At 55.9% G+C, this 24,175-nt stretch overlaps 2 protein-coding genes across 6 annotated transcripts; both read left to right on the forward strand.

Annotated features, from left to right (window-relative positions):
- Nucleotides 1–1,087: 1,087 nt before the first annotated feature.
- SLC25A22 (solute carrier family 25 member 22) lies at nucleotides 1,088–14,988 on the forward strand. 4 transcript variants are annotated; one of them, XM_072637404.1, is made up of 10 exons: nucleotides 1,088–1,387; nucleotides 8,789–8,866; nucleotides 9,201–9,326; nucleotides 9,770–9,825; nucleotides 11,396–11,486; nucleotides 12,101–12,219; nucleotides 12,460–12,634; nucleotides 12,721–12,875; nucleotides 12,962–13,037; nucleotides 13,144–14,988. In XM_072637404.1, exons 2-10 carry the CDS (start codon nucleotides 8,847–8,849, stop codon nucleotides 13,298–13,300), a joined length of 975 nt encoding a protein of 324 aa, XP_072493505.1. In that variant the 5' UTR covers nucleotides 1,088–1,387; nucleotides 8,789–8,846; the 3' UTR covers nucleotides 13,301–14,988. The 4 variants fall into 4 exon arrangements, with proteins under 4 accessions (XP_072493505.1, XP_072493506.1, XP_072493504.1 ...); XM_072637405.1 differs by having other exon boundaries at nucleotides 1,299–1,387; nucleotides 8,794–8,866; XM_072637403.1 differs by lacking the exon at nucleotides 1,088–1,387 and adding an exon at nucleotides 6,961–7,065.
- A 2,949-nt stretch (nucleotides 14,989–17,937) lies between these two features.
- Nucleotides 17,938–23,451, forward strand: CEND1 (cell cycle exit and neuronal differentiation 1). 2 transcript variants are annotated; one of them, XM_072637413.1, is made up of 2 exons: nucleotides 17,938–18,490; nucleotides 21,592–23,451. In XM_072637413.1, the coding sequence occupies exon 2, from the start codon at nucleotides 21,710–21,712 to the stop codon at nucleotides 22,115–22,117; it is 408 nt and encodes a 135-aa protein (XP_072493514.1). In that variant the 5' UTR covers nucleotides 17,938–18,490; nucleotides 21,592–21,709; the 3' UTR covers nucleotides 22,118–23,451. The 2 variants fall into 2 exon arrangements, with proteins under 2 accessions (XP_072493514.1, XP_072493515.1); XM_072637414.1 differs by lacking the exon at nucleotides 17,938–18,490 and adding an exon at nucleotides 19,219–19,642.
- The last annotated feature ends 724 nt before the right edge of the window (nucleotides 23,452–24,175 follow it).

The following is a 24,175-nucleotide window of genomic DNA, read 5'->3' on the forward strand; positions in this document are numbered from 1 at the left end:
AGACTCTGCATGTCTCCTGCACCTCCAGCCATTCTCTCAGGCTTTCCCCCTTGCCTGGGATGATCTCACCTCCACCTATTCTCCAGGGATCTCCCCCAAGCCTCCTGGTTTCCCTGGCATCCTCCACGGGCCACCTCCAATCCCACCTTCCTGAAGAAAACCTTTTCCACTCCAGTAATCACCTGCCCTCTGTCCTGTCTGGCTCATTTGTCCCTTTAGACCAGAGGTCCTTGAGGGCAGGGTCTGGCTTTTCCCTTTGCATCCTTAACACTTAGCCCAGTGCCTACCATATAGTAGGTCATAGTGTCTATGGATGCCTGGCTCTCTGCATACCTCACGGCTGGGCAAGGGCCCCCTAACTCCCTTAAGATTTGGGGGAAAGGGCCTAGGCCTGACCTGTGCCCAGTCCCTCTCTCAGCAGAACTGGGCCTTTCCTCCTGGAAACATTGTAACCCAAGAATACGCCAGAGTAACAAGCTGGAGGCAACAAGGTTACGCGTGCCTTTCCCAGTCACAGAGGAAGGTACAGCCCTGCCAGCCCTGTGGCCAGTGGCCCTGGCCTAAGGAGGCGATCAGAACTCAGATGGGGAGCTGAGGGCAAAGGGGGATGGAGAGACAGTGGGGCAGGAGCAACAGAGTTGGGACGCTTCTGGCAGAGGGAACGGGAGCAAAGGGGCCATGGCTGGAGAAGGGCCCCTCTCTAAGAACAATAGGGTCCGAGAGCTCGTGGGAGGCAGAGGGAGGGCCTTGAACGGTGGGCTGAGTTTGGACCTGATTAGTCAGAAAATGAAGCCCGAAAGATTCCTTTTCCCAACCCCCTTTGCCTCCGGGGCATAATGGCACCCAGGTTAGCTGGGCTCACAGGAGAGCGTGTCCGCGCTGTCTCAGGAAACGACAGGCCACCATGCCTCCCCCTGGCGCCGGAAAAGTGTTGGAGGCCCTGCTCCGGACTAGGGGGGCCCATCCCAGGATATGCACTGAGCCCCAGTGGACACCAGGGGGAGCCTGGAGCCTGGCCTGGGGTGGTCCCCAGACCCCTGGCTGGCCCGCCCAGCCCAGCGCAGCTGGCGCCTGCGGGGGGCAGGAGGCTGGCTCTGAACCCATTCACCCTCCACACTGGCCTTACCGGGTTCGATACCCACTCCCCCATCCCCACCCCTCCCCCACATAGGACCATTCAGGCTGTCCCGATCCGCCTGGGTCCCTGTCAGCTCGGAGGGGGCCGAGGGGAGCAGGGCGGGGCCAGGGGCGGAGCAGGAGGGGAGGGCCGGGCCCCATACCGTACCGCCCGGCACTACGCGGCCCAGCAGCCAGACCAGCGCGGTGGGGCAGCTGGGTGCCAGGGCCGGGAGCCGCTGCCAACCTAAGCTGAGAGACGACCGGCCCGGTGAGTGCCTGGGTCGGCCCGGGGGGAGACGGGGCCGGAGGGGGAGGACCAGGGGGGAGAGGCGCGGCCGCTGTAATCCGAGGGGCCCGGGCTGTGCGCTGCTCGCCTGCCCCGCGCACACGTGTCCCAGGCGGCCTGCTTGCAGCAGATCGGCGGGTAGATGTGGGCTGGCCTAGCACCCGGGGGGGGGAGGAGAGGGGGGCATGAGGAGAGCCCAAGGGAGACGGGCCTGGGGCTGAGCTCCTACCAGCCAGGCCGATCAGCCCCGGGAGGGGCTCCCCTCCACACACGCTCGCCGCCCGGGACGCTCCCCATCCCTCCTAGCCCCATCCTGGCTCCAAAGAGCACCCTCAGGTCAGCCCAGGCTCTCCCCATCGGACCCCAGACGTTGAGCCAGGAGGGAAAGGGGACTCCTCGGGCCGCTCTGACGCCCAGGGGTTGCCGGCCGAAGCTAGGGACTCGATCCTCCTGCGTGGTGCATCTCGGGTTGCATCCTGCCCTCGTCCTCTCTCCTGTCTCCCGAGGGAGAAACGTGTGTGTGTGGAGGGGGAAGGGGCAGGCTTAGGGGTGGGGAAGGACTTCTTTGAACTCGGAGACCGGCCCCAGTTGGCTTCTCTATACGAGATGCCCTTCCTGTGCCTCAGTTTACTAGCCTCGGGAAAGAGGAGGATGCACGAAAGACCCTCTGAGCCCGTAGCAGGGCAGGAGCTGGATAAGCATGCTGGGAAAGAGATTTCCCATTTCCCAGACTAGGGCAGAGAACAGACAGACAGACGTTGCCATGACAACGGTGCAGGGTTGTGCGTGGTTAGGCCCTGCCTGGTGGTGGCAGATGGAGCTGGGGGGTGGGGTGGGGAATGGGGAGCACTTTCAGGAATCGTGATTTCAGAAGGGAGAAAGGCAAAGCAGAGTCCTTTGGAGGTCGCTCTGCTCTCCAGCTCCATCACAGGCCCCCACTGCCTTGTCTTCTGTCTTCTGTCCCTAGCTTCCCAGGGGACTTCCTGGTGTCCAATCTCAGCCCCTGCTCAGATGCTAGGGTCCTCTCTAGAGGCCCACATGACAGCTTTGGCCTTGGGAGATCAGGCCTCCCCCAGAGAGGGAGCAGGGGCCTTGGACCATATGAAGAGACAAACATCCCAACCACTTAGTGTCCTGGAAGGATAAAGATTGTCTTCTGCTCCTCCTCTCCCAAAGTCCCGCCTGGGTCCAGGGCAGAGGCGGCTGCTGATGCTGCCTGACCTCAGTCAGTTAAGCAAAAACAACCACCAAAAACCCCAGCCCTCTATTAAACAGCGTCTGGAATAGGGAGAGGGAAAAAGGAAGATGAGGATGTGGGAGGGAACTCAGAAGGGAGACGGAGGCTCCTCGGGCCAGTCTGAGGAGAAGTCAGAAAAATTTAGGGGCCCTGGGTGGCGTGCACAAGCACCTGAGCACACCCACGGCCACACATCTAGTAATAATACCCATAGACGAACATATACACACTCATGTACAAATACATATGGACCAACATAATACGCAGACACACACATACACAGAGATGGAACACACAATATACATATACACACACATGTGAGCACATATACACACAAATGGAGCAAACAGAGGCAAAGTGACTTGCCCAGGGTCATACAGCTAGTAAGCATCTGAGGTCACACTTGAACTCAGATCTTTGTGACCCCAGGCCCAGTGCTTTACCCACTATGCCACTAGCTGCCTTGCCAAAATGTTATGATACGTGTCCCCATTTCATGGAAGCTGACCAAAGCCCAGATCAGCCCTCCTCCCAGGGCCAGGACTTTTTCTGGCATGGAGAAGGGATGGGGTAGGGGGGAGTGCAGTTCACTACCTTGTCTAGATGGGAGGCCCAGCCCCACTCACGAGCACTTTCTGGGTTTGGCTTGGTTTCCTCATGTATGTATGCACAATATACACATACACACACATATGGGCACATATACAGAGATGGAACACATGTATGCGCAATATACACATGGACACCCACAACATACATGCTCATGTGATATGCACATACACAAACACGCATATACATGTGTGCTCCCATATACACACATACAATCTACATATTCCCACACTCACACATTCCACCTCCTGTGCCTGCAGTCTTCTTAAGGGTAATGGGAGTTTGCAGTCCATGCCCCAGCCTGCTTGAGAACCCAGTTGGAGGATTCTGGTCCCCTCTTGTAGGAAGGCCGGGGATGCACTGAAGAGGAAGTGGCCAGCCTGGAGAGAGCTGTGGGGCTTGTGCCTTAGGAAGCTTGGTTGGAAGAGCTGGGGAAGATGGGGAGGGGAGGGCCCAAGAGCTGCGTTCAAGCACCGGTCGCTCCTTTGTTTGATCCTCCCCACAGCGCCGGAGGTAGGTGCTGGTATTATCTCCGAGGCAGAGCCTTAGGCAAGTCAGATGACTCAGCCACAGTCACACAGCTTCCAAGTGCCTCACTCTCTGTGACCCCATTTGGGGTTTCTTGACAAAGGCACTGGGCTGGTTTGTCATGGCCCTCTCCTGTCCTTGGCGGGTTGCAGGTCCAAGGCAGCTGGCCACTGGGCCCTAGTGCCTAGGGAGTCATTTCTTGTACGGCTTGGACAATGCAGCCTTCCAAGTCCCTTCCAAGCCTAAGTTTTGTGAATCTGTCACCCCTGGCACAAATCCCGGCCCCGCTACCTGCTATTTATGCCCAGCTGTGCAAGGCCCCTCCCCTCTTTCTGAGCCTTTCCCTTGAGTAGGATGGGCTTATACTGACTCATGTTACCAGACCAGCATCCTGTCCACCGTGATGTGGTTTGAGAATGGGAGAATCCTAGAGCCAGCACTGAAGGGCACCTCAGAGGCTGTCCAGCCGACTCCTCTCATTTAATTGAGGAGGAATCTGAGGCCCAGAGGGGAAAAAGAAGTCACCCAGGACAAAGGGAAGAGAATTTATAGAGCACCTACTGGGTGCCAGGCACTTTGCTAAGTGCCTTCTTTTTTTAGACAAATATCTCATGTGATGCTCACAATGACCCTGAGAGGTAGATACTATTATTATTTCCATTTTACAGATGAGGAAACTGAGGCAAACAGGCAAAGTGACTTGCCTAGGGTCATACAGCTAGTAAGCATCTGAGGTCACACTTGAACTCAGATCTTTGTGACCCCAGGCCCAGTGCTTTACCCACTATGCCACTAGCTGCCTTGCCAAAATGTTATGATACGTGTCCCCATTTCATGGAAGTTGACCAAAGCCCAGATCAGCCCTCCTCCCAGGGCCAGGACTTTTTCTGGCATGGAGAAGGGATGGGGTGGGGAGGAGTGCAGTTCACTGCCTTGTCTAGATGGGAGACCCAGCCCCACTCACAGGCACTTTCTGGGTTTGGGTCGGTTTCCTCATCCATTCCATTCAACAAACACTGCACCTGCCAGTGGAGCTTTCTGTGTTTGGCCCTGGTGGATCTGAAGATCCCTGATCTCCAGGGAGGAAGCAGCGGGGAGAGGGCAGCTGTGGGAATTGGGGCCAGATTCATGGAATGACTCACTGGGAATGAGTCTGGACTCTGCCCTCCAACCCTCACAGGGTTGTGAAGAATGAGAGAATCGGGCCCAAACTGAGGAGGGAGTGATCACTGTGCAAGGCCTAGGAGAAAAAGCTCAGCACCTGGACAAGACCAGGCCAGGGTAACTCTGCCTCTCAGCCTTAGTTTCCTTTTTCGTAAAATGGAAAGAATTCCATTTTCTGTTCCCTACTTGTCCAGGTTGTTGCAAGAAGAGTGGCTTTCTATGCCTAAAAACCACATAGAAATACCATTCTCATTACACCTGAAGGACAAATGGGACTTGGAGAGGAGGGAGAAGGCAGCAGGGAAGGGGGTCTCCAGCCCAAAGCCTCCACAAGTCCCATCCCTGGCTGGCCTGAGAACTACTGAGAGGAACCAGGGACCCCACAATTCAAGCCAGAGAAGCCAGGAGAATGTGAGGGACCTCTGGACTCTAGATGCCCCAGAAAGTAGCCCAGCTCCTGGGGAGCTTGCCAGGAAGAGCAGGAAGCCCATGGCCATGGACAGGCCATAGCCTCTGCCAGTGGGCCTGGCTCCCAGCTCTGGTCTCCTGGCACCCATGAATGGCCCTTTGAAAGGACCTCTCTCTCCCACCCGCAGCCTTGCAGGAAATAGCCTGTAGCTTTCCTAGCTCTCCAGGAGGCAACTGAATCTGTGTTGGGATGGTCAAGACCCCTGGAGAAACTGAGGCCCCAGGGTCACATTGGCCCATCCATTTTACCACCTGACTGCCTGCCCAGACTGTCACTCTTCAGCCCCACCCCATACCCCCACACCATATATACACCACATACTATACACACACACTCACCCACATCTCCCCTTTACCATCCAAGCACACACCATACCATATACCCCACACCATCTATACACACACTACACACACACCATACACACACACACACCATATACCCCACACCATCCATACACACAACTGCACACATACACACACATACACCTCTACACCATCCATACACACAGCCACACACACCATATACCCCACACCATCCATACACACAGCCACACACACAAACACACCTGCACACATACACACTGGAGTCGACCATCAGCCAGGCATCCAAGCATTGGGTGGCTGTCGTGCTGTGTCCTCCATCTGCCTCCCTGGACCATCCCCTCACCCCCATCAGCTCTTCCACACAAGGCTCTCTCGATCCTTGAAGCTGGCTCTTGCTCGGGCCTGATCTTTCTCTCCCGAAGACCCAACACCCCTCGGTTCTCCAAGCAGCCCCCTCCCTCCACCCTAGGACGCCAGTGTCAGGCTTAAACTTAGGAGCTCGTCTGAGAGAGGACTTGGCCAAGCCTTCCCAGCCTTTAAGCCTGCATAGACGCGAGCGCTTTTTGTACTCGGCATTATTATTAAACAGGTGGGGCACCGCGCAGCTGCATCCACTGCCATGAATGTGGGCAAGCCCCCCGGGCGTTCGTCCCGAGCTTGCTCCCAATCCCGGCCTGCTCCCCGTCCTCGGGTTCCCTTTCCTCCAAACGAGGGGCGGGTGGGAGGACTCCGGGTCGGTTCCTCGCGCCGGAGCGCGCTTGCCTTTCCTTGCCCACTGGGCACGACACATTTTAGCGAATGAACAAAGGCCCCTAACCCCAGCCCTGCCCACTTAGCCACCTCGCCCCCGAAGCCGCCGTTTCGGTAGCATTTCCCAAGCGGACGCACTGTGGGGAGAGGTGGTGCCCCAGGTCCGGGTCCGAGGCGGAGAGCGCCAAGGCCCAGCCCAGCCGGTCCCGCTCGCCCTTTGCTCCAGCGTCCCTGTCTCGTCCCCCACGCCCGAGGTCAGGGTCCAGCGAGGCAGTGACTTAGAAGCCCGGTGTCCGGCGGGAGGGCCCAGAAGCCCTTGAGGCGGGTGGGGGCAGGATCGTCCCAGGAGCGAAGGACCCGAATCCTTGGCCCCTGACCCCTTCATTACACCCCGCCCTGCAGAAACGAAAGAGAAAGTGGTGCCCCGCCCCTTCCCCAGGGCCGTCCCGCCCCCAGGCTCCGTGGCCAATGGGAGCCGCCAGGGCCGCCCCTCCCCCGGCCCCGCCGGCCTTTATCACTTGGGGCTAGCTGGGCTGGAGCCCGAGCTGCAGCCGGAGCGGGAGCCGGGCTCGGGAGGCAGGTAGGAGGCCTGGAGGAGGCGGGCAAAGAGCGACCTCGGGCTAGTGTAGGACCGCGGGGGTCTGAGCGGGAAGCCCCCTGGGGCGGGGGAAGGGCAGGATCCAGGGGCCGGGGCTGCTGCCCCCTAGAAAGCAAGGTGAAGGCCAGCTGTCTGCCCCGGGCTGTGCGGGAGGGAGGGTGGGAGAGAGGAAGAGACCGATGAGGAGGCGGGGGCGGGCGTGCGGGCTGCTGTCCAGGGGATGCGAGACACCCTGGGGGCCCCGAGGGCCCCAGCTCCACGCCCTGCCCATCGGCCGCCTCTGGCACTGACTGCTCCGGAGATCCAGGGAATATCTCTCCCCGAACCTCTACCTGACGCTCCTCCGTGCCGATAAGTACAGGGTGCCAGCTGGCCACGAACCTGGCCGGGGATGGAGGGCACTGTCTCCCAACTCCCCGTATCTGCAGCTACATCTGCCTCTCCCCACCCCACATCATTGGGTCCAATTTCCCTCATGTTGGTAGGGGGGAAACTGAGGCCAGAGAGGACAGATGACTTCCCAAGGTGATGATGTAGGAAGCCAGTGGACACACTTGGAGTAGAGCCAGGTGTCCAGGACTTTTTTCCATTGCCCAACACTGATTGTGAGGCTTTCAAAGGGCTTTGGGACATTTCCCAGAAGGCACTGTGTGCAGATGGCAGCGTGGGCCCAAACGGATGTATTTGTACATCTAGGGAGAGAGTTTGGAGGAGGGGACAGGTCGGTGCATTTATCTGACCTGAGAGCCTGGGCAGGTCACAGGGTTGGAGGCTGGGACTTATGAGGTCCCCATGGCTCTACTGAACCAAACACTGGCTGAAGTGACAGTGACTGCAGGAGTGGACAGGGTGGGTTAGACCCCTTGCAGAGGGGACAGCACAGTTCTGGAACCAGAGGTGTAAAGAGAGACCCTCTCCCCCAACCGGCGCTCACCAGATTGTCCTGCCCACCCCACCATGACCCTTCGGATTCTTAGTGAGCCTCAAAGACAATTCCTGGGAACTCTCTGCAAGCCACAGCTAGGAAGTGAAGCCCGGAGCTTAAGAGCTGAGCATCCCTGAGGAGGGCCTGGAGAAACCCTGGAGGAAGGGCATTGTAGGCAGAATCACAGCTGGCCCTGAGCAGCATGTGGCCCAACCTTCTCACTTTACAAGTCCAGGGTGGTTAAGGGACTTGCCCAAGGTCACAGCTTGTAAGTAGCTGGCTTGGATTTTAACCCAGGTTCTGATACCACAACCAGAGTTCTTTGCCCTGCATCAGCACACACCCCTACCCACCCTTGCAGTGGCCATTTCTGTGTCAGGGAGAGAACAACCCAGCTCCTGCTGGGCAGATCAGCCGGCCTGCATCCCAGCTCCTTCTGGAAGGCCAGTAGGCAAGGGTACCCAAAGGCTGAAGGGTGAGGGGTACAGAGGGTCCCAAGGAGAGAGAAACAGGCTCTGTCTCTTAGGTGGATACTGGCCCTTTAAGACAAGATCCTGAGATGTTGCAGCAGAGGATGCCAAAGGAAGATCCTGCTCTGGCCCTTTAAGAGCAGCTGGGAGTCCTGTGGGTGTGGAAGGAGAGGGGCTGATTGGGTGGGGATCCTGGGAGCCCCTCCCCAAGGTCCTGAAGCCCCAGCCAGGCATCTCCTATAGTCTTGGGTCAGCAGGTGTGAGGTCCTCCAGGGGAGGCTGGCGGCTCATCTTTATACCCTTCTACCAGGACAGAAGTCAAGTTTGCACCATCTGCCTCTTTCCATCTCTGCACTAGGCTGCATTAAATGGCTGATAAACAGATCAGGTAGGCGAGTCTTTCTCTGTCCTTGGTACTTCCTCACCCCCTATGCCCCTTCCTTCTTTCCCTTCCCCTTCTCTCTTTTCCTTCCCCCCCATTTTCCTTCCCCCTCCCTATTTCCTTTTCCTCTCCCTATTTCCTTTCCCTTTCCCTATTTCCCTTCCCCCTTCCTCCTTCCCTCCCCCCCTTCCTTGCCTTTGTCAGCACTTGAAGATGCTGTTTTCCTCTTTGGGCTGGAGCCCCAGTTCCTTTTCTCCCCCCAACCCTACTGCTGGGAGCAGAAAGTCAGCAGGGTAGTGGGCCACACTACTGACCTACACCTGCCTTCTACCTACCTCAGTTTACCAGCCAAACTGATCAATGGAGGGATTGCGGGACTCATTGGGGTCACTTGCGTATTTCCCATCGACTTGGCAAAGACAAGGCTACAGAACCAGCAGAATGGACAGCGCATCTACACCAGCATGTGAGTTGTGGGGGGCATAGCACCGAAGGCTTCCTGGAGCCGTGGGGCCAGTATCTTGAGCTTTTTAGCCATAGACATCTCTTTTCCACTCCCACTTGGCAGTTCAGGAGCTGGACCTAGTCGAAGGGGGAGGGGGGTATCCAACTATATCATTTGGGAATAAGAGGCATTTTTGCTCCTGGCACCACTCTGTGGGGCCAGCATAGAGATGGAAACCCAGCTGTGGACAGAGGCCAAATCGGTACAGAAGAGGTGTCACCCCTCCCCATCCCTGTGCCAGCCCACTGGTGCTGATGGCAGATGAGAGAGAAGGCCTTGGCACCACCAGACCCCCTGAAATGGACAAGGACTCCACTGACCGGGGCCTGGTGGGAACGGGCACAAAGGCCAGTGGAGATGGGCCTGACTGAAGCTAATGTCCTCCTCTCCTTCCCCCTCTTTAGGTCAGACTGTCTCATCAAGACTATCCGATCAGAGGGCTACTTTGGCATGTACCGAGGTAAGGCCTGAGTCCCTGGGTTGGGACAAACCTGGGCAGCCCTTTCTCCTGATCTGCCTGGGTCTTGGAGGGGGAAGGTACCCTGCAGCCCCAGCCCTTCCTGGAGTCCTGCCTAGGTGCCAAGGGAAGGCAGGAGGATGGGATGCCTGAGTAGCCCCCTTCCCTTGGTATAGGAGTCAGAGAAGTCCAGCTTTGTGGCAGCACTACCTCCTTCACAGTTGGCTGACCTCAAGGCTGACTTTCTAGGGGGAAACTCATTTTCTGCCACCCTATCCCAGCCTCCAGGAGGGGCTGAAGATGAGAACTAGGGAGCAGTAGCCCCTGGGTATCTGGGTGAGGAAGGGGCAGAGACCAAACTCCCTTCCATGTGCTGTGCCCCCTACATCCCTGGACCACATCTTAGTACCATTGCAGATCCCAGAGCTGCTCCCTACCCCACCATCTGGGCCCCCAGGTCATGGGACCCCAATTCCCCTCACCAGCCACTCTTTGCACCAGAGATCTCCCAGCTTTGACATTGCTGCTGACAGAGCTCACTACCCACCCCGAGAACTCTCACACTTAGTTCTCACCTGTCCTTATTAGCCTATTCCTGGCACCTGGAATCTGCTATTTAGGGCCTCCGGAGGTGGAACTGGCCCCCTGAGATGTATCTTCCATCCCACAGACTGTCTTGGGCCAGCCCTGGCTAGAGCTGCCTCCATGAGGCATTGGGGCCACAGGCAGGGCAGGGCAGAGGCCTGGCAGGCCCTATGGGAGCCTCCCCTGGGGGAGGGGGCTACTGGCAGTGATGGGGATTATGAGCTCCAAAGAGGATTGTCAGAAATCTCCAAGCTGTTGGAGAAATGTGGATTTGTTGATGTCCATGTGAAGCATCTCTGGCCCTCATCCTGGGCATTGTGGAAAATCAGTGGGGTGGGGAGGGAGGAAGTGTAGTTCTAAGCCCCTCTCATTACCCAGAGAATCTTGGTTCTGCCAGCTAGAGTAGCAGGACTCTGCTCCCTCTGTGGGGGAAAGGAGACAATAACTAGGGAAAGGGTATCTTGGAACCTCATAGGCTGGTGGTAGGCAAGAGATGCTCCTGGGGAAATGAGTGTGTGCCCTCATTGTCATGCCCAGGGTCACACCTGGCTCACACATCACCCGTGTTCACAACATGCCTGCAGGCTAAACGCAGACTCACATGCTCTCCGTCCTTTGCTTCTCCTGACCCCACCATTGCTGGCAGCTCCATAAATAGCCTCCCCCATTCCCAGGGGGGCTTTAGAAGAACAGAGACCACAGGGGGTTATTGACATGCCACTGTGGAAATCCTGTTAATTGCCCTTCCCCCTCTATGCCAAGGAACTCTCAGGAACTTGAGGATGCCAGGCTCCCCCAGGAAACAGGGGATGAATAAGGCATGGGCCAGCCAAGGCCAGGGCACGAGGGATAGTCTGCCTCTTCCCCCTCTGCTGCTTGGCACCTAGTCACCTAGCATTTGGGTGAAAGGGAAATGTACAAGAGCCAAAGGAGGGCCCTCCCCCTCCCTCCCTCACTGGCCAGTCAGTCTTGTCTGCCCCTCCCCCAGGTGCTGCTGTCAATCTGACCCTGGTCACACCAGAGAAGGCCATCAAGCTTGCGGCCAATGACTTCTTCCGTCACCACCTTTCCAAGGATGGGTGAGTGGCAAATGTGGGTGGGCCCCCCATGACCCACTGGGGTCACAGACACCAATCTGAACTTTCTAGACCTGAAAATGCTGCTTCTGTTGGAGGCAGCTGCTCCCTGCCCTCAGTCTGCATCCACAGTCTCCACCTCTGGGCTTTCACAGACCTTCAGTGCCTCATGAACCTGTGTACCTGGCATGCGCCACTTTTGTCTACCCTAGAAGGGCCCAGACTCACCTTTACACAAGGCACAGGACAGATAAGGGCATTACTCCATCCCCCCAGGCCTTCTCTCTCTGGCGCCCACTCATGCCCCACCCTTGGGAAGGAAGGCCTGGTAGAGTCAGTCATTCCTTAGGAGGCACAGTGAAAAGTCATGGAATCAGTCAATGATTCTGGGTTCTGATCCTGCCTCTCTTCCTGTGTGACTGGGGCAAGTCCCTTATTATCCCCAGATCCCAGTGTCCTCACCTGTAAAATGGGTGACTTTGCCGAATGCAGTCTCCTGGCCTTCCTGACTTTAGGCCACATGGAGTCAAGCCCGGGGCCCTCTCAGGGACAGGTGAGCCCCCATGCTGGACTGCCCTTGGGCCCCACCTGGCTCTCATGTACCTGCCATCCTCCAGGCAGAAGCTAACCCTATTGAAGGAGATGCTGGCTGGCTGTGGGGCTGGCACGTGCCAAGTGATCGTCACCACCCCCATGGAGATGCTCAAGATCCAGCTGCAGGATGCAGGGCGCCTTGGTACAGGGGGCAGGCCAGGGTATCCAGGCTTGGGTGGGGAAGAAGACGATGAGTGGGAGTCAGCCTAAGGAGAGCCTACCTCCTGGCTGGAGAATCCGCTAAGCCTGGCTTGAGGCAAGGGTTGGGGTGGGGGTGGGGGAGCCAGGGCCAAGTGGGAAGCCTGGGGGGGGGGCTGCCCTTCTCCTCCAACACAGTCTGAGGGGAGGAGATAAGGATTCTCTTAACACTGCCTTTCCCCAGAGGCTCAGAAGAAGATGCTGGAGCCCCAGGCCCAGCTCTCAGGCCAGGGCGGGGCCCAGCCTGTGGTGGGAGCTGCCAGCCCTGCCCGCCCTACAGCCACCCAGCTGACCCGGGAGCTGTTGAGAAGCAAGGGTATTGCAGGCCTGTATAAGGGTCTGGGCGCCACACTGCTCAGGTACGGGGGCAGGGCAGGGCTGGTGTAAGTGGACATGAAGCTCCTCAGACCTCCGACTGAACCCTTTTCTGCCCCCCCTCCCCCAGGGACGTTCCCTTCTCCATCGTGTACTTCCCTCTCTTCGCTAACCTCAATCAGCTGGGCCACTCGGAGCCCGGAGATAGGGCGCCGTTCTACGTGTCCTTCCTGGCAGGCTGTGTGGCAGGGAGCACTGCTGCTGTGGCTGTCAACCCCTGTGATGGTCAGTACCCCTCTGGGGTGGGGGGTGGGCTGAAGAGCCCCAGCCTCCTGGCTCCCTTCACTTACTCCAGTGTCCTCCCTGAGCAGTGGTGAAGACCCGCCTTCAGTCGCTGCAGCGTGGTGTGAACGAAGACACCTATTCAGGCTTCCTGGACTGTGCCAGGTCAGATGGTTGGTGGTGAAGGTGGGGGTAGTGCTATGCGGGAGGGTACAAGGTGGGATCAAGGCCACCCCCAGGCCTGGTTCCTACCACTCTTCTCCTTCTCCAGGAAAATTCTGAGGCATGAAGGCCCATCTGCCTTCCTTAAGGGTGCCTACTGCCGGGCTCTGGTTATTGCTCCACTCTTTGGCATTGCCCAAGTGGTGTATTTTGTGGGCATCGGCGAGGCCCTACTGGGACTGCTCCCAGGTCACCGCCACGACTGAACACCCCCCAGCCCAGCCCTAGCCCCCATCCATCGCCCTCTGGGACACCCCACCCTAGAGCTACAGGAAAAACCCTAGAAGGAAAGACCTCAGCACTGGGGGCCATACTGCCCGAATGTCCTTGGCATGGTGGCCAGTGTGGCAGGGGGCCATGGTGCAAGCCCTCCCCTTCCTACAGAGACTGGGATCAATTTGTTATTTATGCAGAAAATAGAGACCGTTACATTCCTTAGTCCCTGCCCCAACTTGGGCTGGGGAGGGGGCGTCTTCTTCTCCTCCCCCTCTCTGAGCTGGCCTCAGGTTGGGGGAGCCCCTTCTCTGGCAGGGTTCCAGGGCATGGGAACCCCTCCTCAGTCCTAGCCCTGTGGAGAGGATCAGGCACAAAGCTATTTATTAACATACCAGAGCGCTGAGAGGGAGCGGCCTGGACTTGGGTAGGCGGGGTAGGGGGATGGACCCTACCCCCAGAAGCCTCCACTGGTCTGGACCTCCGTCCATCCCCTTGCCTCTAGTCTGTTTGCGGTACTGGGGGACGGGGGATATCTTAGCTTCTCCCTCCCCCAGCAGTTGGGGTCTCTAAGCTGTCATGCTGCTTGGAAGCCCTCTGCTTTCCAGTCCCAGGGACCCCTAACCAGGAGCCAGGATTGGGTTGCTGGGCCTCCTTGCTTTTCTCCTTTCTTTGGAGAGATCTCAGGCCCTCTCCTGGAACAGATTTTTTTTACTGGGGCAAGCAGAGAAGTCTGGCAACTAAGAGGGGAGGGGTGACTTCTGCTGTTCTAGGACTCAGTGGTTCCTGGAGGCCCTGAGGGAGCAGGGCACAAAATGTTTGGGGGAGGGGCTCCCAAGAGTTGTTTCCGTGTGAAGTTACGTGTAGTGTTGGCTTGTTCTTGTGTCTGACTATAGTTGTGTGTGTGTTTAAGTGTGTGCGTATTGGGGAAGGGGAGAAATGCCACAGGATTCCCAAATGGTTAAGAACCCAGAGAAGGGGCTTCAGGGCTTCAGGACACCTCCCCTCCTCCAGCCTTGAGCTGAATCTTGGGGCGTGACTGTATCCCAAGGGTGCTGGGGGAGGGGACCACCCTGAGCCCACGCCCCCTTATTCCTTGCTCCCTCTGGATTCCTGCTGGGGCCTGGGACCACTTGTCCTTGTAGTATCCTCTCTTTCCCTAATCAACAGCCCCATCCCACTTGGTGCCCCTTAGGAGGGTCTGGTCACTTGGTTCTCCCAGTAAGGAGAATGGGGGGCTTCCTGGAGAGTCTCACTGTGGGACAGCCCTCTTCCCACCCAAACTAATTCAACTAGTTTCGGTAGCCCCTCCCCCCAAAAGAAGTGTTTGGTGATCACCTGGTGTGAGGGTGTGGTGCCTGTCCCCTGTTGGCTTGGTAGAAGCTGGGGGATGAACCTCAGTGACACTAATCTAGGCTCCTGCCCCAGAGCCCTGGAGGCCGCTCCCCAGGCTGAACGGCAGGGGCACTGTTGGGGATTAGGGCACTAAGAAAGCAGCTGGGCCTCTCACAGCTCTCTGCCTTCTTTGCCCATTGGTTGTAGAATCAAATCCTGGACAAACCTGTACTTTCCAAAGCTGCTGCTTACAGAAGTATATTTTTTTTCCTTCTGAACAAGAGTTTTAAAAAGTTGTAAATTTTGTGTCTTGTCATGTGAGAAAATAAAGAAGTGAATATTCTAAGTAGATTCCTTTCATCCTGAGTTCTGGCCTGGCCGGTGCTGCAAAGGCTTCTGGGAAGTAGCAGTCACTGACTGGGGAGGTGAGAGTGGGGCACTCCTCTGCCACTTACAGACCAGGGGACCTTGGGAAAGCCTCTTTCTGGGTATCAGCTTCCCCATCTGTGAACTGGGATAATGATCTGAGGACACTTCAGAATGGACCTAAACTTTCCAGATGGCCCTGAGGTCAGGGTCCTGTGCTTGCATTACTGTGGAGATGTGCTTTGGTGGAGATAGAGCAAGGAGGCCAGGGCCCATGGGTCTGCCCCACCTCCTCCATCCCACCCTATCCCACCCCATAAAGACTAATAGGCCATACTGTGATTCTGGTGACTAGTCCCCCTCTGGTGCCTTATCATCAGGTAGGTCTCACACTTGGGCAGGGCAGGTCCAGTCAAACCAGAAAGACTTCAATGGTTGGAAGAGCCTGAGGCTCATGAAGTCAAGCCCAGAGACACTGGGGAGACCCTCTTTGCAGAGCAGAGGATGCTGTGGCACTGTCGCTGACATTCATTCTGATTATTCAGGATTGTTTCCATCCTTAGGGGATGAAGGCCGCCTTCTCCAAACAAGTCCAGAAGGGTTTGGGATCAACAGCCCATCCCAGCCTTAGAGGACAGGTAGCAAGTCAGGGGCCAAGAATCTCAGAATCTCCAAGCTGGAAATCATCTCAGCAGCCTCTAGCATGAGCCAGAGCAGTAAAGGACCCTGCAGCGCACCGGACAAGTGGTCCTTCAGCTGCTCATGGAGTCCCTGCCCCTCTCCCAGGCAGCCCCTTGTAACGTTTGAAAGTGTTCACTGATCTCTAGCCTCAGTTTGTCTGAACCTTGGTCTCTCTCTCTCTCTCTGTCCCCCTACCCCTCCTGCCCTCTGAGGCCAAATGGGAACAGGCTAATCCTTCCTCCCTAGGATAGTCAATCATCAGTTTCCCCCAGAGTCTTCTCCAAGCTGAGCACCCCCAATTCCCTCAGCTAGTCCTTTCTCAAGCTCCCCTTTTCCATCCTGGCCACCTTGGCCCACATTGTTTCCAGCTTATCGACATCCTCCTGAGAGTACCAAGGACCCAGCCCAATACACCAAATGTGATCTGCCCTAAGCTGGGCAGAGGTCAGCAGATCCGTCTTCTCAGTTTGCCATTACCCAAATGTGGTGTTTTTCGGAACAGCCATCCAGCCAAGCCAAGTCTCCCTCACACCTGGGGGGTCGAGTTCTTGAACCCAAAGATGGACAATGGTACATGTCTATCGAGTGGCCTGTTAGTCTGGTTTAGTCCAGGGAGCTTCTTTTGGAGACTGTCTAGATTATCTCATCACCCTTCCCAGACTGGTGTCCCTATGCCATCAACCAACAATATCTCTCTCCAATTCATTGGAAAATCAGTTGAAATGCGAGCACTGATCTCTGGGCCCTAACCAACAGTTCTTATTGTGGTTAAAGAAACCATAACTTTAGGTATTTAGATGATTGGATTTGGCATAACTCCTCAATGATCCCCCCTCTTTTTGAGTTTGAACATTCAACCAGCTCCAAACGCATCAAATGGTACCAGTGTCTAGGTCACATCTCTCCAGCTTTGCACATGGAAATAGAACACGAAATATTTTATCCAATGGTTAGCTTTGCTAAGGTAAATGGAGAGGAGATTTATACAGCTCCCTCTCTACAAAATGGAGAACCCCATTAAAAAGGTCTATCAGTCTGGGCTGCTCTTAGTAATCACTGTGATTGCTGGGCCTGGAGTCAGAAAGACCTGAGTTCAAATTGATCCTCAGACACTTACTAGCCATTGTGGTGCTGGGCAGGTCCCTTAAACCTCTCTCTGCCTTGGTTTCCTCAACTGTAAAATGGGGATAATAATGGCCTCTGCCTCCTAGGGTTTGTAAAGTACTTAGTACAGGATCTGACACATAGTAGGCACTTAAAATACACGTCTGTTTTCTTCCTCCCTCCCTCCCTTTCTTCCTTCCTTTAATTCACTAAACAACCCTTTGTGATATATTCTGTAACTTCCCCAGGACTCAAAGTCAAGCTAACTGGCCTCTAATCTGAAGACTCTAGTCTCTTCCTCCCCAAATGACTATACTGTTTCTCCTTTTCTGGCTCTGAGGTTCCTTTTCTATCCCTGGTCAAAGATCAGCAAACACATCTCCATCCAATAGAGTTCACATGGGTTAATGGATCTGAGTCCTCCCAGAGCAGCCTGGGCCTCTTTCTCGCTTCTCACTGATCTTGGCTGTGAATTTCCAGTCAACCATTTTTGTTTCAACTCAGCTCAGCTTCTGTCCGTGCTTGGCTTTGGACTGGTGGACTCTCTCTCACTTTTTAGGGCCTCTTCTTTCCCACAATGCACCTCTGAGAGCTCAGGGCTATTGGGACTCCGGCCCTTTTCCAGCTCAGTGCCCCTGCTGTGAGCTCTCCTACCCTATGTCCATTCCAGGCCTGGCCTCCATCTTCCGGAGAGCTCTTTCTAAATCCCCATTGGGTGATGGGTCCCAGACACAGTCGTTGTTCTCTTCAGACAACTCCCTTTTTTTTTCTTGTTAGGATTGGGACTATTTGTGAGTTCTGAATTACCTTCTCAGTCCTGAATTTTCCTGTGGAATTCTAGTGCATGGGGGCGCCTTCTTCTGAACTCTGTCCCCAGTCTTCTAATGGGCTCCATTTCTTTATCTATACCCTAAGATGCACTGACAGTCACTTCCCTCCTGATGCCCCCACCCACCCAATCCAGTCCTATCATCTACCAGTACAGCCCGGCTCTGCCTCCTCTGAGCTGAGAAGCTGGTTCAGATGAGGACTCCCCTTTTACTGGATCCTCCACTTTTTTGAGGAAGATGCTGTCATTGGGTTTGGCTTGCAAAAAGACTGGAGTCATCTCTACATGCACACACATCTATACATACACACATATTCAATATGTGTGCACACATATATATGTGTGTATATATGTGCATAGTTTTTGATGTATTTTTAGAATGTATAGATAAGCAACTGTACATATACTCCTACATATATGTGCATGGATAGATAGACATAGATAGAAAACTCATTTGATGAGTCTTGGGCTGGAATATTTGGATTGGAGCTCAGATGAGGTCTGGCCAGCTACCTGGGCTGCAGGAGTCCTCAAGTTCAAGGTTCACAAAGGCTGCTGGTGTGGGCGGAACTGTCTTTGCCTAGGAGGCAGGGAAGTAGAAGGCCCACCCCCAGTCTCCCATTGGATCAAAGGCTCTGTCAGGACCCACCCTCTCCTGTCCCTGGTCCTCAGCTTAGTGCAGCCTGGTGCATTGTGGGAAACTCCCAAGTTCTTTTTTCCTCCCCGCCCCCATTCTCCTCCTCCTCCTCCTCTTCCTCCTCCTCCTCCTCTTCCTCCTCCTCTCCCTTCTGTCTCGGTGCAGACCGGTAGCAACCAGGGAGGTGGGGGAGAACCAGCCTGACCCGGTCTGACTCCAGGACGACACCTGGTAAGCACCTCATCTCTCAGCTGACTTTTTGCTCCTGCTTGGTGGGGATGAAAAGAAGCAGGGACTGCTATCTGGGTGCTGGGATCCAAGGCTTGTGGGTCAAGGGAAGGGTTTCCCCTTGCTGGGGGCTGGGGGGCTGCACTACCTGCTTGAAGGTCACTGGGATTAGAAAAGGAGAGGGGACATGTTGGGAGCTAGGGTCCTCCTTCCTCATCAGGCAGCAAGCTGGGCCAGCTGGGCCTTTCGACCCCTCCCCAGCGGCAGCTGGCTGCGTCTGCATAGCACAGCAGGGGCTGGAACAGGAAGGAAGAAGAAAACCTAGGAGAGTGCTTAGGACTGGGGGAGGGACAGTGGGACCTCTGGGGGAGGGGCAGGCTTGGTACTTTGTATTTAATGACGTCGTTCTGGGGTTAAAATAGCCCTGGGGAGGGGGAGGGGGGGTCTTTGGTCTCCCCTCACTCCTCCTCCTCTTTGTCTTCACCTGGAGTTTCTGACAAAGCTTTTCTCCCCTGGGATAGAAACCTTAGAGCGAGAATCCTTCCCAGTTTCTGTGCAGAGCAGAGCCGATGGGGTGCAGAGGAAAGAGAGAGGAGCCCTCCAGGGTCCATTTACCCCTCTTTCCAGAGCTGATTAGAGGAGGGGAAGAGGCTCAAGTCCTCCCGTTCTCTAAATAATGGGGGAGGAGGGAAAGGGGATCTGTCCCTGTCAAAGCCTGAGCTTTGACTTTCAAGGTGACCTTCAGAAGGCTGTGTAGGGCACAGGCGTGGCTTCTATCAGGCCTGGAAGACAGGATGCAGGCAGTGGCCCTCTGTCCCCTGAGCTGAGGAGAGGAGGCCAGGCCCCCAGATGCTCCCAGCCAAGAAGCAGGAGAGCCAAGGAGAACCAAGGAGAGTCTGGGCTCAGGGTGCAGCCTGGCACGCTGATTTCAGCCAGCTGCAGTTGGGAAAGCTGTAGGTGGTGAGGTCACCCTCTGAGGCAAAGCTTTTTCAAAGGATGCTGACCCAATCCCAGATCCTCTCAGGACCTGCGCCTGGCTCGATGGCTTCCTAAGCCCAGTGGTCATGCCCAGATCTCAGACCCTGGGACAGCTCCCAGGACCAGCTTCACAACCCACCAGTCCCTGAGGCTGCCTCCATGACCCTGATCCCCCTGGTAAGGGTTTGGTCTCCATGGCATCCAGCTGGGAGGGAAGGGCCCACAGGGAGGAGCTGGGGAGGGGGTGCTGCTCACCTGGCAGTAGTTGCTACCCTGGAGACAGGTCTGAGGCCCAGTGGGAGCTCTTAGAAGAATCACTGAGAGGGAGGAAAAGCCAAAGTAGATGCCCTATATATTTGTGTGTGTGTGATTTTGTGGGTGAGGGTCAGGGACATGGAGGCCCCCAGAACTGGACCTAGAGAAGGGAAAAGAAAGAGGGGTAGCTCTGGGAGGAGAGATGCCCTGCTCTGAGCTTACCATGCCCACATAAGCACTAGGAAAGAGCGAGCTGATTGTGCCATCCTAAGAAAGCCACTCAACTTCTCACCCCCTCAGTTTCCTCCTCTGCAAAGTGGAGCTAATAGCTTGTTGCCTACCAGGGTTGGTGTGAGGAAAGCACTGAACAGTTAAAGTGGGTTCAATACATACAAGGAGGCTCAGCTGCTCCTGGGAGGCCCTGCTGTTAATGCCCCAGCACCTGCAAGCCCCAACCCAGAAGCCTCTGCCAGACTCAAAGGACTCAGAGCCCAGAGTACCATTTGGCCTGAGCACTGAGGATGCCCCAGGGGCTCCATAGCACCTCCCCGCCCCAGGCCAGAAGAGGGCTCCCCACGTCAGGAGTCTGTATATGTAAGGAAATCGAACTGCTTTGCGTTAAGGCACTTAATGGAGATGGGCTTCAGCTATTACACGTGCTAAAGAGGGTGATGATGTCTCCTGTGCCCGCTTTGTTGGCTATTTTGAGAGCTCAGTTCATTCAGTCAATATCTCTTGATAGGGCAGGGCTGTGTGAGGGGATCCAGGGGAGATAGAGGTACAGAAGTGCCAGATCTGTCTTGTGAGCATGCCCCTTACTGTGTAACTCCAGGACTCCTTCACATTGTGAGGAGCCTCACCTCCTTTTCTAGCCCCATGTCCTCCCTGCACATACCCATCTGTATATGCACATTCTGTGTCCTGTACATACATATACACACACACACACACACCTGTACACACCCATCCCATATCCTCCCCTAGCACACATATACATACACATGAACCTGTACACACATTCTGTGTCCTCCCTCCCCACACACACGTGTATACACATAAACTGTGTCCTCTCCATGCATGCATGCACACACACCTGTACATGTACATCCTGTGTCTTCCTTGTGTACGCACACACACATACACACACACACATACACACACACCATCTCTTCCAGGCATTTGCTCTTCACAGTCCCCCTCCCCCATATGCCCAACATTCCCACCTCAGAGCCTTCTGTCACATGATGTTCAGCATGTCCTCCTTCTTGCCCACTCTGCAAGGTTTGCCTGTGTCACCACTTCCCTCTGAGTTCCTGCAGCCTGGGTGGCATGGGCCCCAGTCACACTGCTATGTTCCGTGACTGAAGCAGATATGCTCCTGAGGGAAGAGCCTAGGTCTTCCCATAAATATGGTTGACTCAGGGTTAGGAGTGTGGGAGCCTTAGTTGGTACTTAGGACCATAGAGCACCTTAATTAGAAGGGACTTGAGGGTCCACCCAGAACATCTGGGGAAACTGGTATCTTCCCTAGGCAGGAGAGAAGCAAGGAGTAGGCATGGGCCAGGGCCAGCAGCCCCCTCCCTTATGTGTAATGTCCTCTGCCTTGGAGAGAAGGGACCGACGACATCCCTAGGAGGGCTCAGTCTCTCTTGGCTCCCAGATGCTCCAAGAGGATGCAGTCCTTCCAGCTGGTAGATCCTCTGACCAGGCTTTCTGTGAGGGGAGCAAAAACACAGAAGGTGCCAGGGACCTGACTGTTAAGGCAGGGACCAGCCCTGGCTCCCAGGCTGGACTCCATGTATGGAGAGGCAGCTCATAGGTACCCACAAGAACCCAGCTTCCAACTCACTGACTCCCTCCCTCTTTTCCAGGTTCTGTGCCATGCCCAGGGACCCTCTTGACTGAACAACATTTGCCTTCCTCCAGCCTCACCCCTGCAGACCACCCACAATCCTCAGTGAGGCCTGGCCCAGGCTAGCCTAGCCCAACATGGAGGCCAAAGGGAGACCCACTGGTGGCCCCAAGTCTGAGTCCAAACCTTCACCAGCTCCTGCCACCCCCTCAGCCAAGGCTGAGAAGAAGGAGACTCCAGAGAAGAGAGAGCAGCCATCCACACCTCCAGCCCCTCCCAAGAAGGCCCAGGCATCTGCTGACCCAGCCTTGCTGAACAGCCACAGCAACCTGAAGCCCAACCCAGGGGCCCCTTCAACCCCCAGTCCCCCTGCCAGCTCGGAGTCCAAGGGCCCTGGAGATGGTGCTGAAGAAGAGGGAGCAGCTGCACCAGCAGGAGGCCCTGGCACCTTTGAGAACCTGAAACCACTGCTCATGGCTGGCGGGATGGCTGTGGCTGCCCTGGCAGTGATTCTGGGGGTGGCTTTCTTGGCTCGGAAAAAATAGTCCTGCCACTGTGGGGAAGGAGGGTATGTGGGGGACAGAGCAGCTCCCTTGTACAGCTCCTTTGGAAATCAGTGCATGCCTGGGAAGAGATTCTCTCCTGTAACTATACATATATACAAATTAGATATCCATATATCTATTTACAGACAGACAGATAGACAGATGGCTGGCTGGTTAGGCAGGCAGATAAGTTGACAGGCAGCTGATGGGGTCCCCTGCTGAGGTGGGTGCAGAGGAACAAGCCCCTCTTTAGAATGTGTCCCTCACAGCTTCATGCCTGAGTAAAGGCCTCTACTCAGCCCCAAAGTCCAAACTCCCCAAATATTCATTTCCTCTGCTACCTCCTAACTCTCTCTCATCATATCCCCAGATCAGATCTGTCCTCTACTGTCCCCAGCACCGGTGAGGTGGGAACAGAAATGCTAAGTCAGATCCCCTCCTAATAGTCCATGTGGGGCAGTCCCTAGACCTTGTGGGAAGGAGGAAGGAAATTTGGCTGGTTAAAGGACAGGGCCCACGGCCTTGCGGGTGCTGGTCAGAGAAAGGAGGCAGGGCAGAGTCTCTGGCTCCCTGGCACCTAGGTCCAGAGCTCTGTGGGAGATCCGGCAGGGAGACCATCAGATCATGACTATCCACGTTGTAGCCCCACAGCCAGGTGTGATGATTGCAGAGGTGCTGAGGTCAAAGCCCAGTTGGGACTACAAGCAGGAAGTGCTTCTTTGCTACTCTCAGTCCATGAGGGTCTGGAAAGTCCCTGGAGTGTGTTGGGGTGGGGGAGGGGTGACAGCAGGCCTGCTTCAAAAGTCATATGTACAGCTGAGTTTCCAGGGCCATGTGCCTATGTTTGTGGGTGTATGTGTCCGTATGTGTGCATGTGTGTGTGCTGTCCTTCTTTGTCAACACCACAATAGCCACGTGAGTGGCCTGGAATCTTCAGACATTTGAGATGCCCCTTTATCTGCACTCCTGGAGCCCTCACCCAATGTCCAGAGCTTGGGGAATCCTAACCTTGTCCCACCCCAGCCCCATCCCCCCCGCCCCTGGCAAAGGGCTCAGAGAAGCTCTCAGGGGCCACTTTGGAGCCAGCCCTGTAAGTCCTTGCCCTCCACCACTCTGACCAGAGCCTGCTGACACCACCATGCCAGGCATCACCAAATCCCACCTTTATTCCAGGATCTTTTTTCTAGGTGCCAAAGGAGAAAACTGATAGAATTGATGAGGGAGGCTAGAGTGAAGGCCAGGAAAGACTGACAACTGGGGGGCTGGTAGGAAACTGAGTGAGAGACCAAGGGCAAAGTAGGGGGAGATAGTCTGTCAGAGTTGGTTGGTGGACATTCAGCACTGGGGGGGGGGGGGGGGGGGAGGGAAGCCTGGATGTGGCTGGTCTGGAGAGAACAGAGGCTGAACAAGCAGTCTCTGCCTGACTAGACCAGAGTAGGTAGAGAAGGCTGCCCTCAGCTCCCTGAGCAAAGGCAAGGGGCACAAGGAAGCAGAGAATGGGAGGAGAAGAGGAAAGAAGGGAAGGGAAGAAGGTGGAAGAGTTGGGGGAGGAGAGGGAGGGGGAGAGGAGCTTGGCTATTCTGTTCACACCTCAGCCTCCCCTTCCCTTCTCAGCTCTTCTCTTGGATGGGGCTGTCCCACCAGGGGTCCCATAGTTTCACTTCCCCTCTGCTCCCTCCCACTCCTGTGGTGTCCTGCTTTCAGAGCCTGCAGAAAACCCCCACCACTCCAGGAACAAAATGTGTGTATGTGGACCCGGGTCTTGGGTGTTGGGGACCAACTAGACTGGGGGTAGGGCCAGGAGTCAAGGCGAGCCCTGTCTCCACTTCCTGGCCAAGAAAGACAGTGAAAGACATGCACCAACCCCATCCCAATCAACTGACCAAGAGAGTCTGCCTCCCCCCGCTCCCGAACAAGGAGCTCTGAGAGCTGGCCTAGTCCCCGCGTAGGGTTCACTACAGGGACCATGCTGAGGACACCTGTGCTGAGGAGACGTGGGCTCGGGTACCACGGACAGCGCCTGCAAAGGAGGAAGGAGGCCTCCAAGCTCCGGCCCCT

This window comes from Notamacropus eugenii, chromosome 2, assembly GCF_028372415.1.
Source record: "Notamacropus eugenii isolate mMacEug1 chromosome 2, mMacEug1.pri_v2, whole genome shotgun sequence".
Classification (NCBI taxonomy): Eukaryota; Metazoa; Chordata; class Mammalia; order Diprotodontia; family Macropodidae; genus Notamacropus; species Notamacropus eugenii.

Excerpts from the sequence above, each read along its gene's own strand:
- SLC25A22 (XM_072637404.1), top strand. The coding sequence starts at position 8,847 with ATGGCTGATAAACAGATCAG. Across the intron at positions 8,867-9,200 it reads ATGGCTGATAAACAGATCAG|TTTACCAGCCAAACTGATCA; the intron begins GTAGGCGAGTCT and ends TACCTACCTCAG. Across the intron at positions 12,876-12,961 it reads GGCTGTCAACCCCTGTGATG|TGGTGAAGACCCGCCTTCAG; the intron begins GTCAGTACCCCT and ends CTCCCTGAGCAG.
- CEND1 (XM_072637413.1), top strand. The coding sequence starts at position 21,710 with ATGGAGGCCAAAGGGAGACCCACTGGTGGCCCCAAGTCTGAGTCCAAA.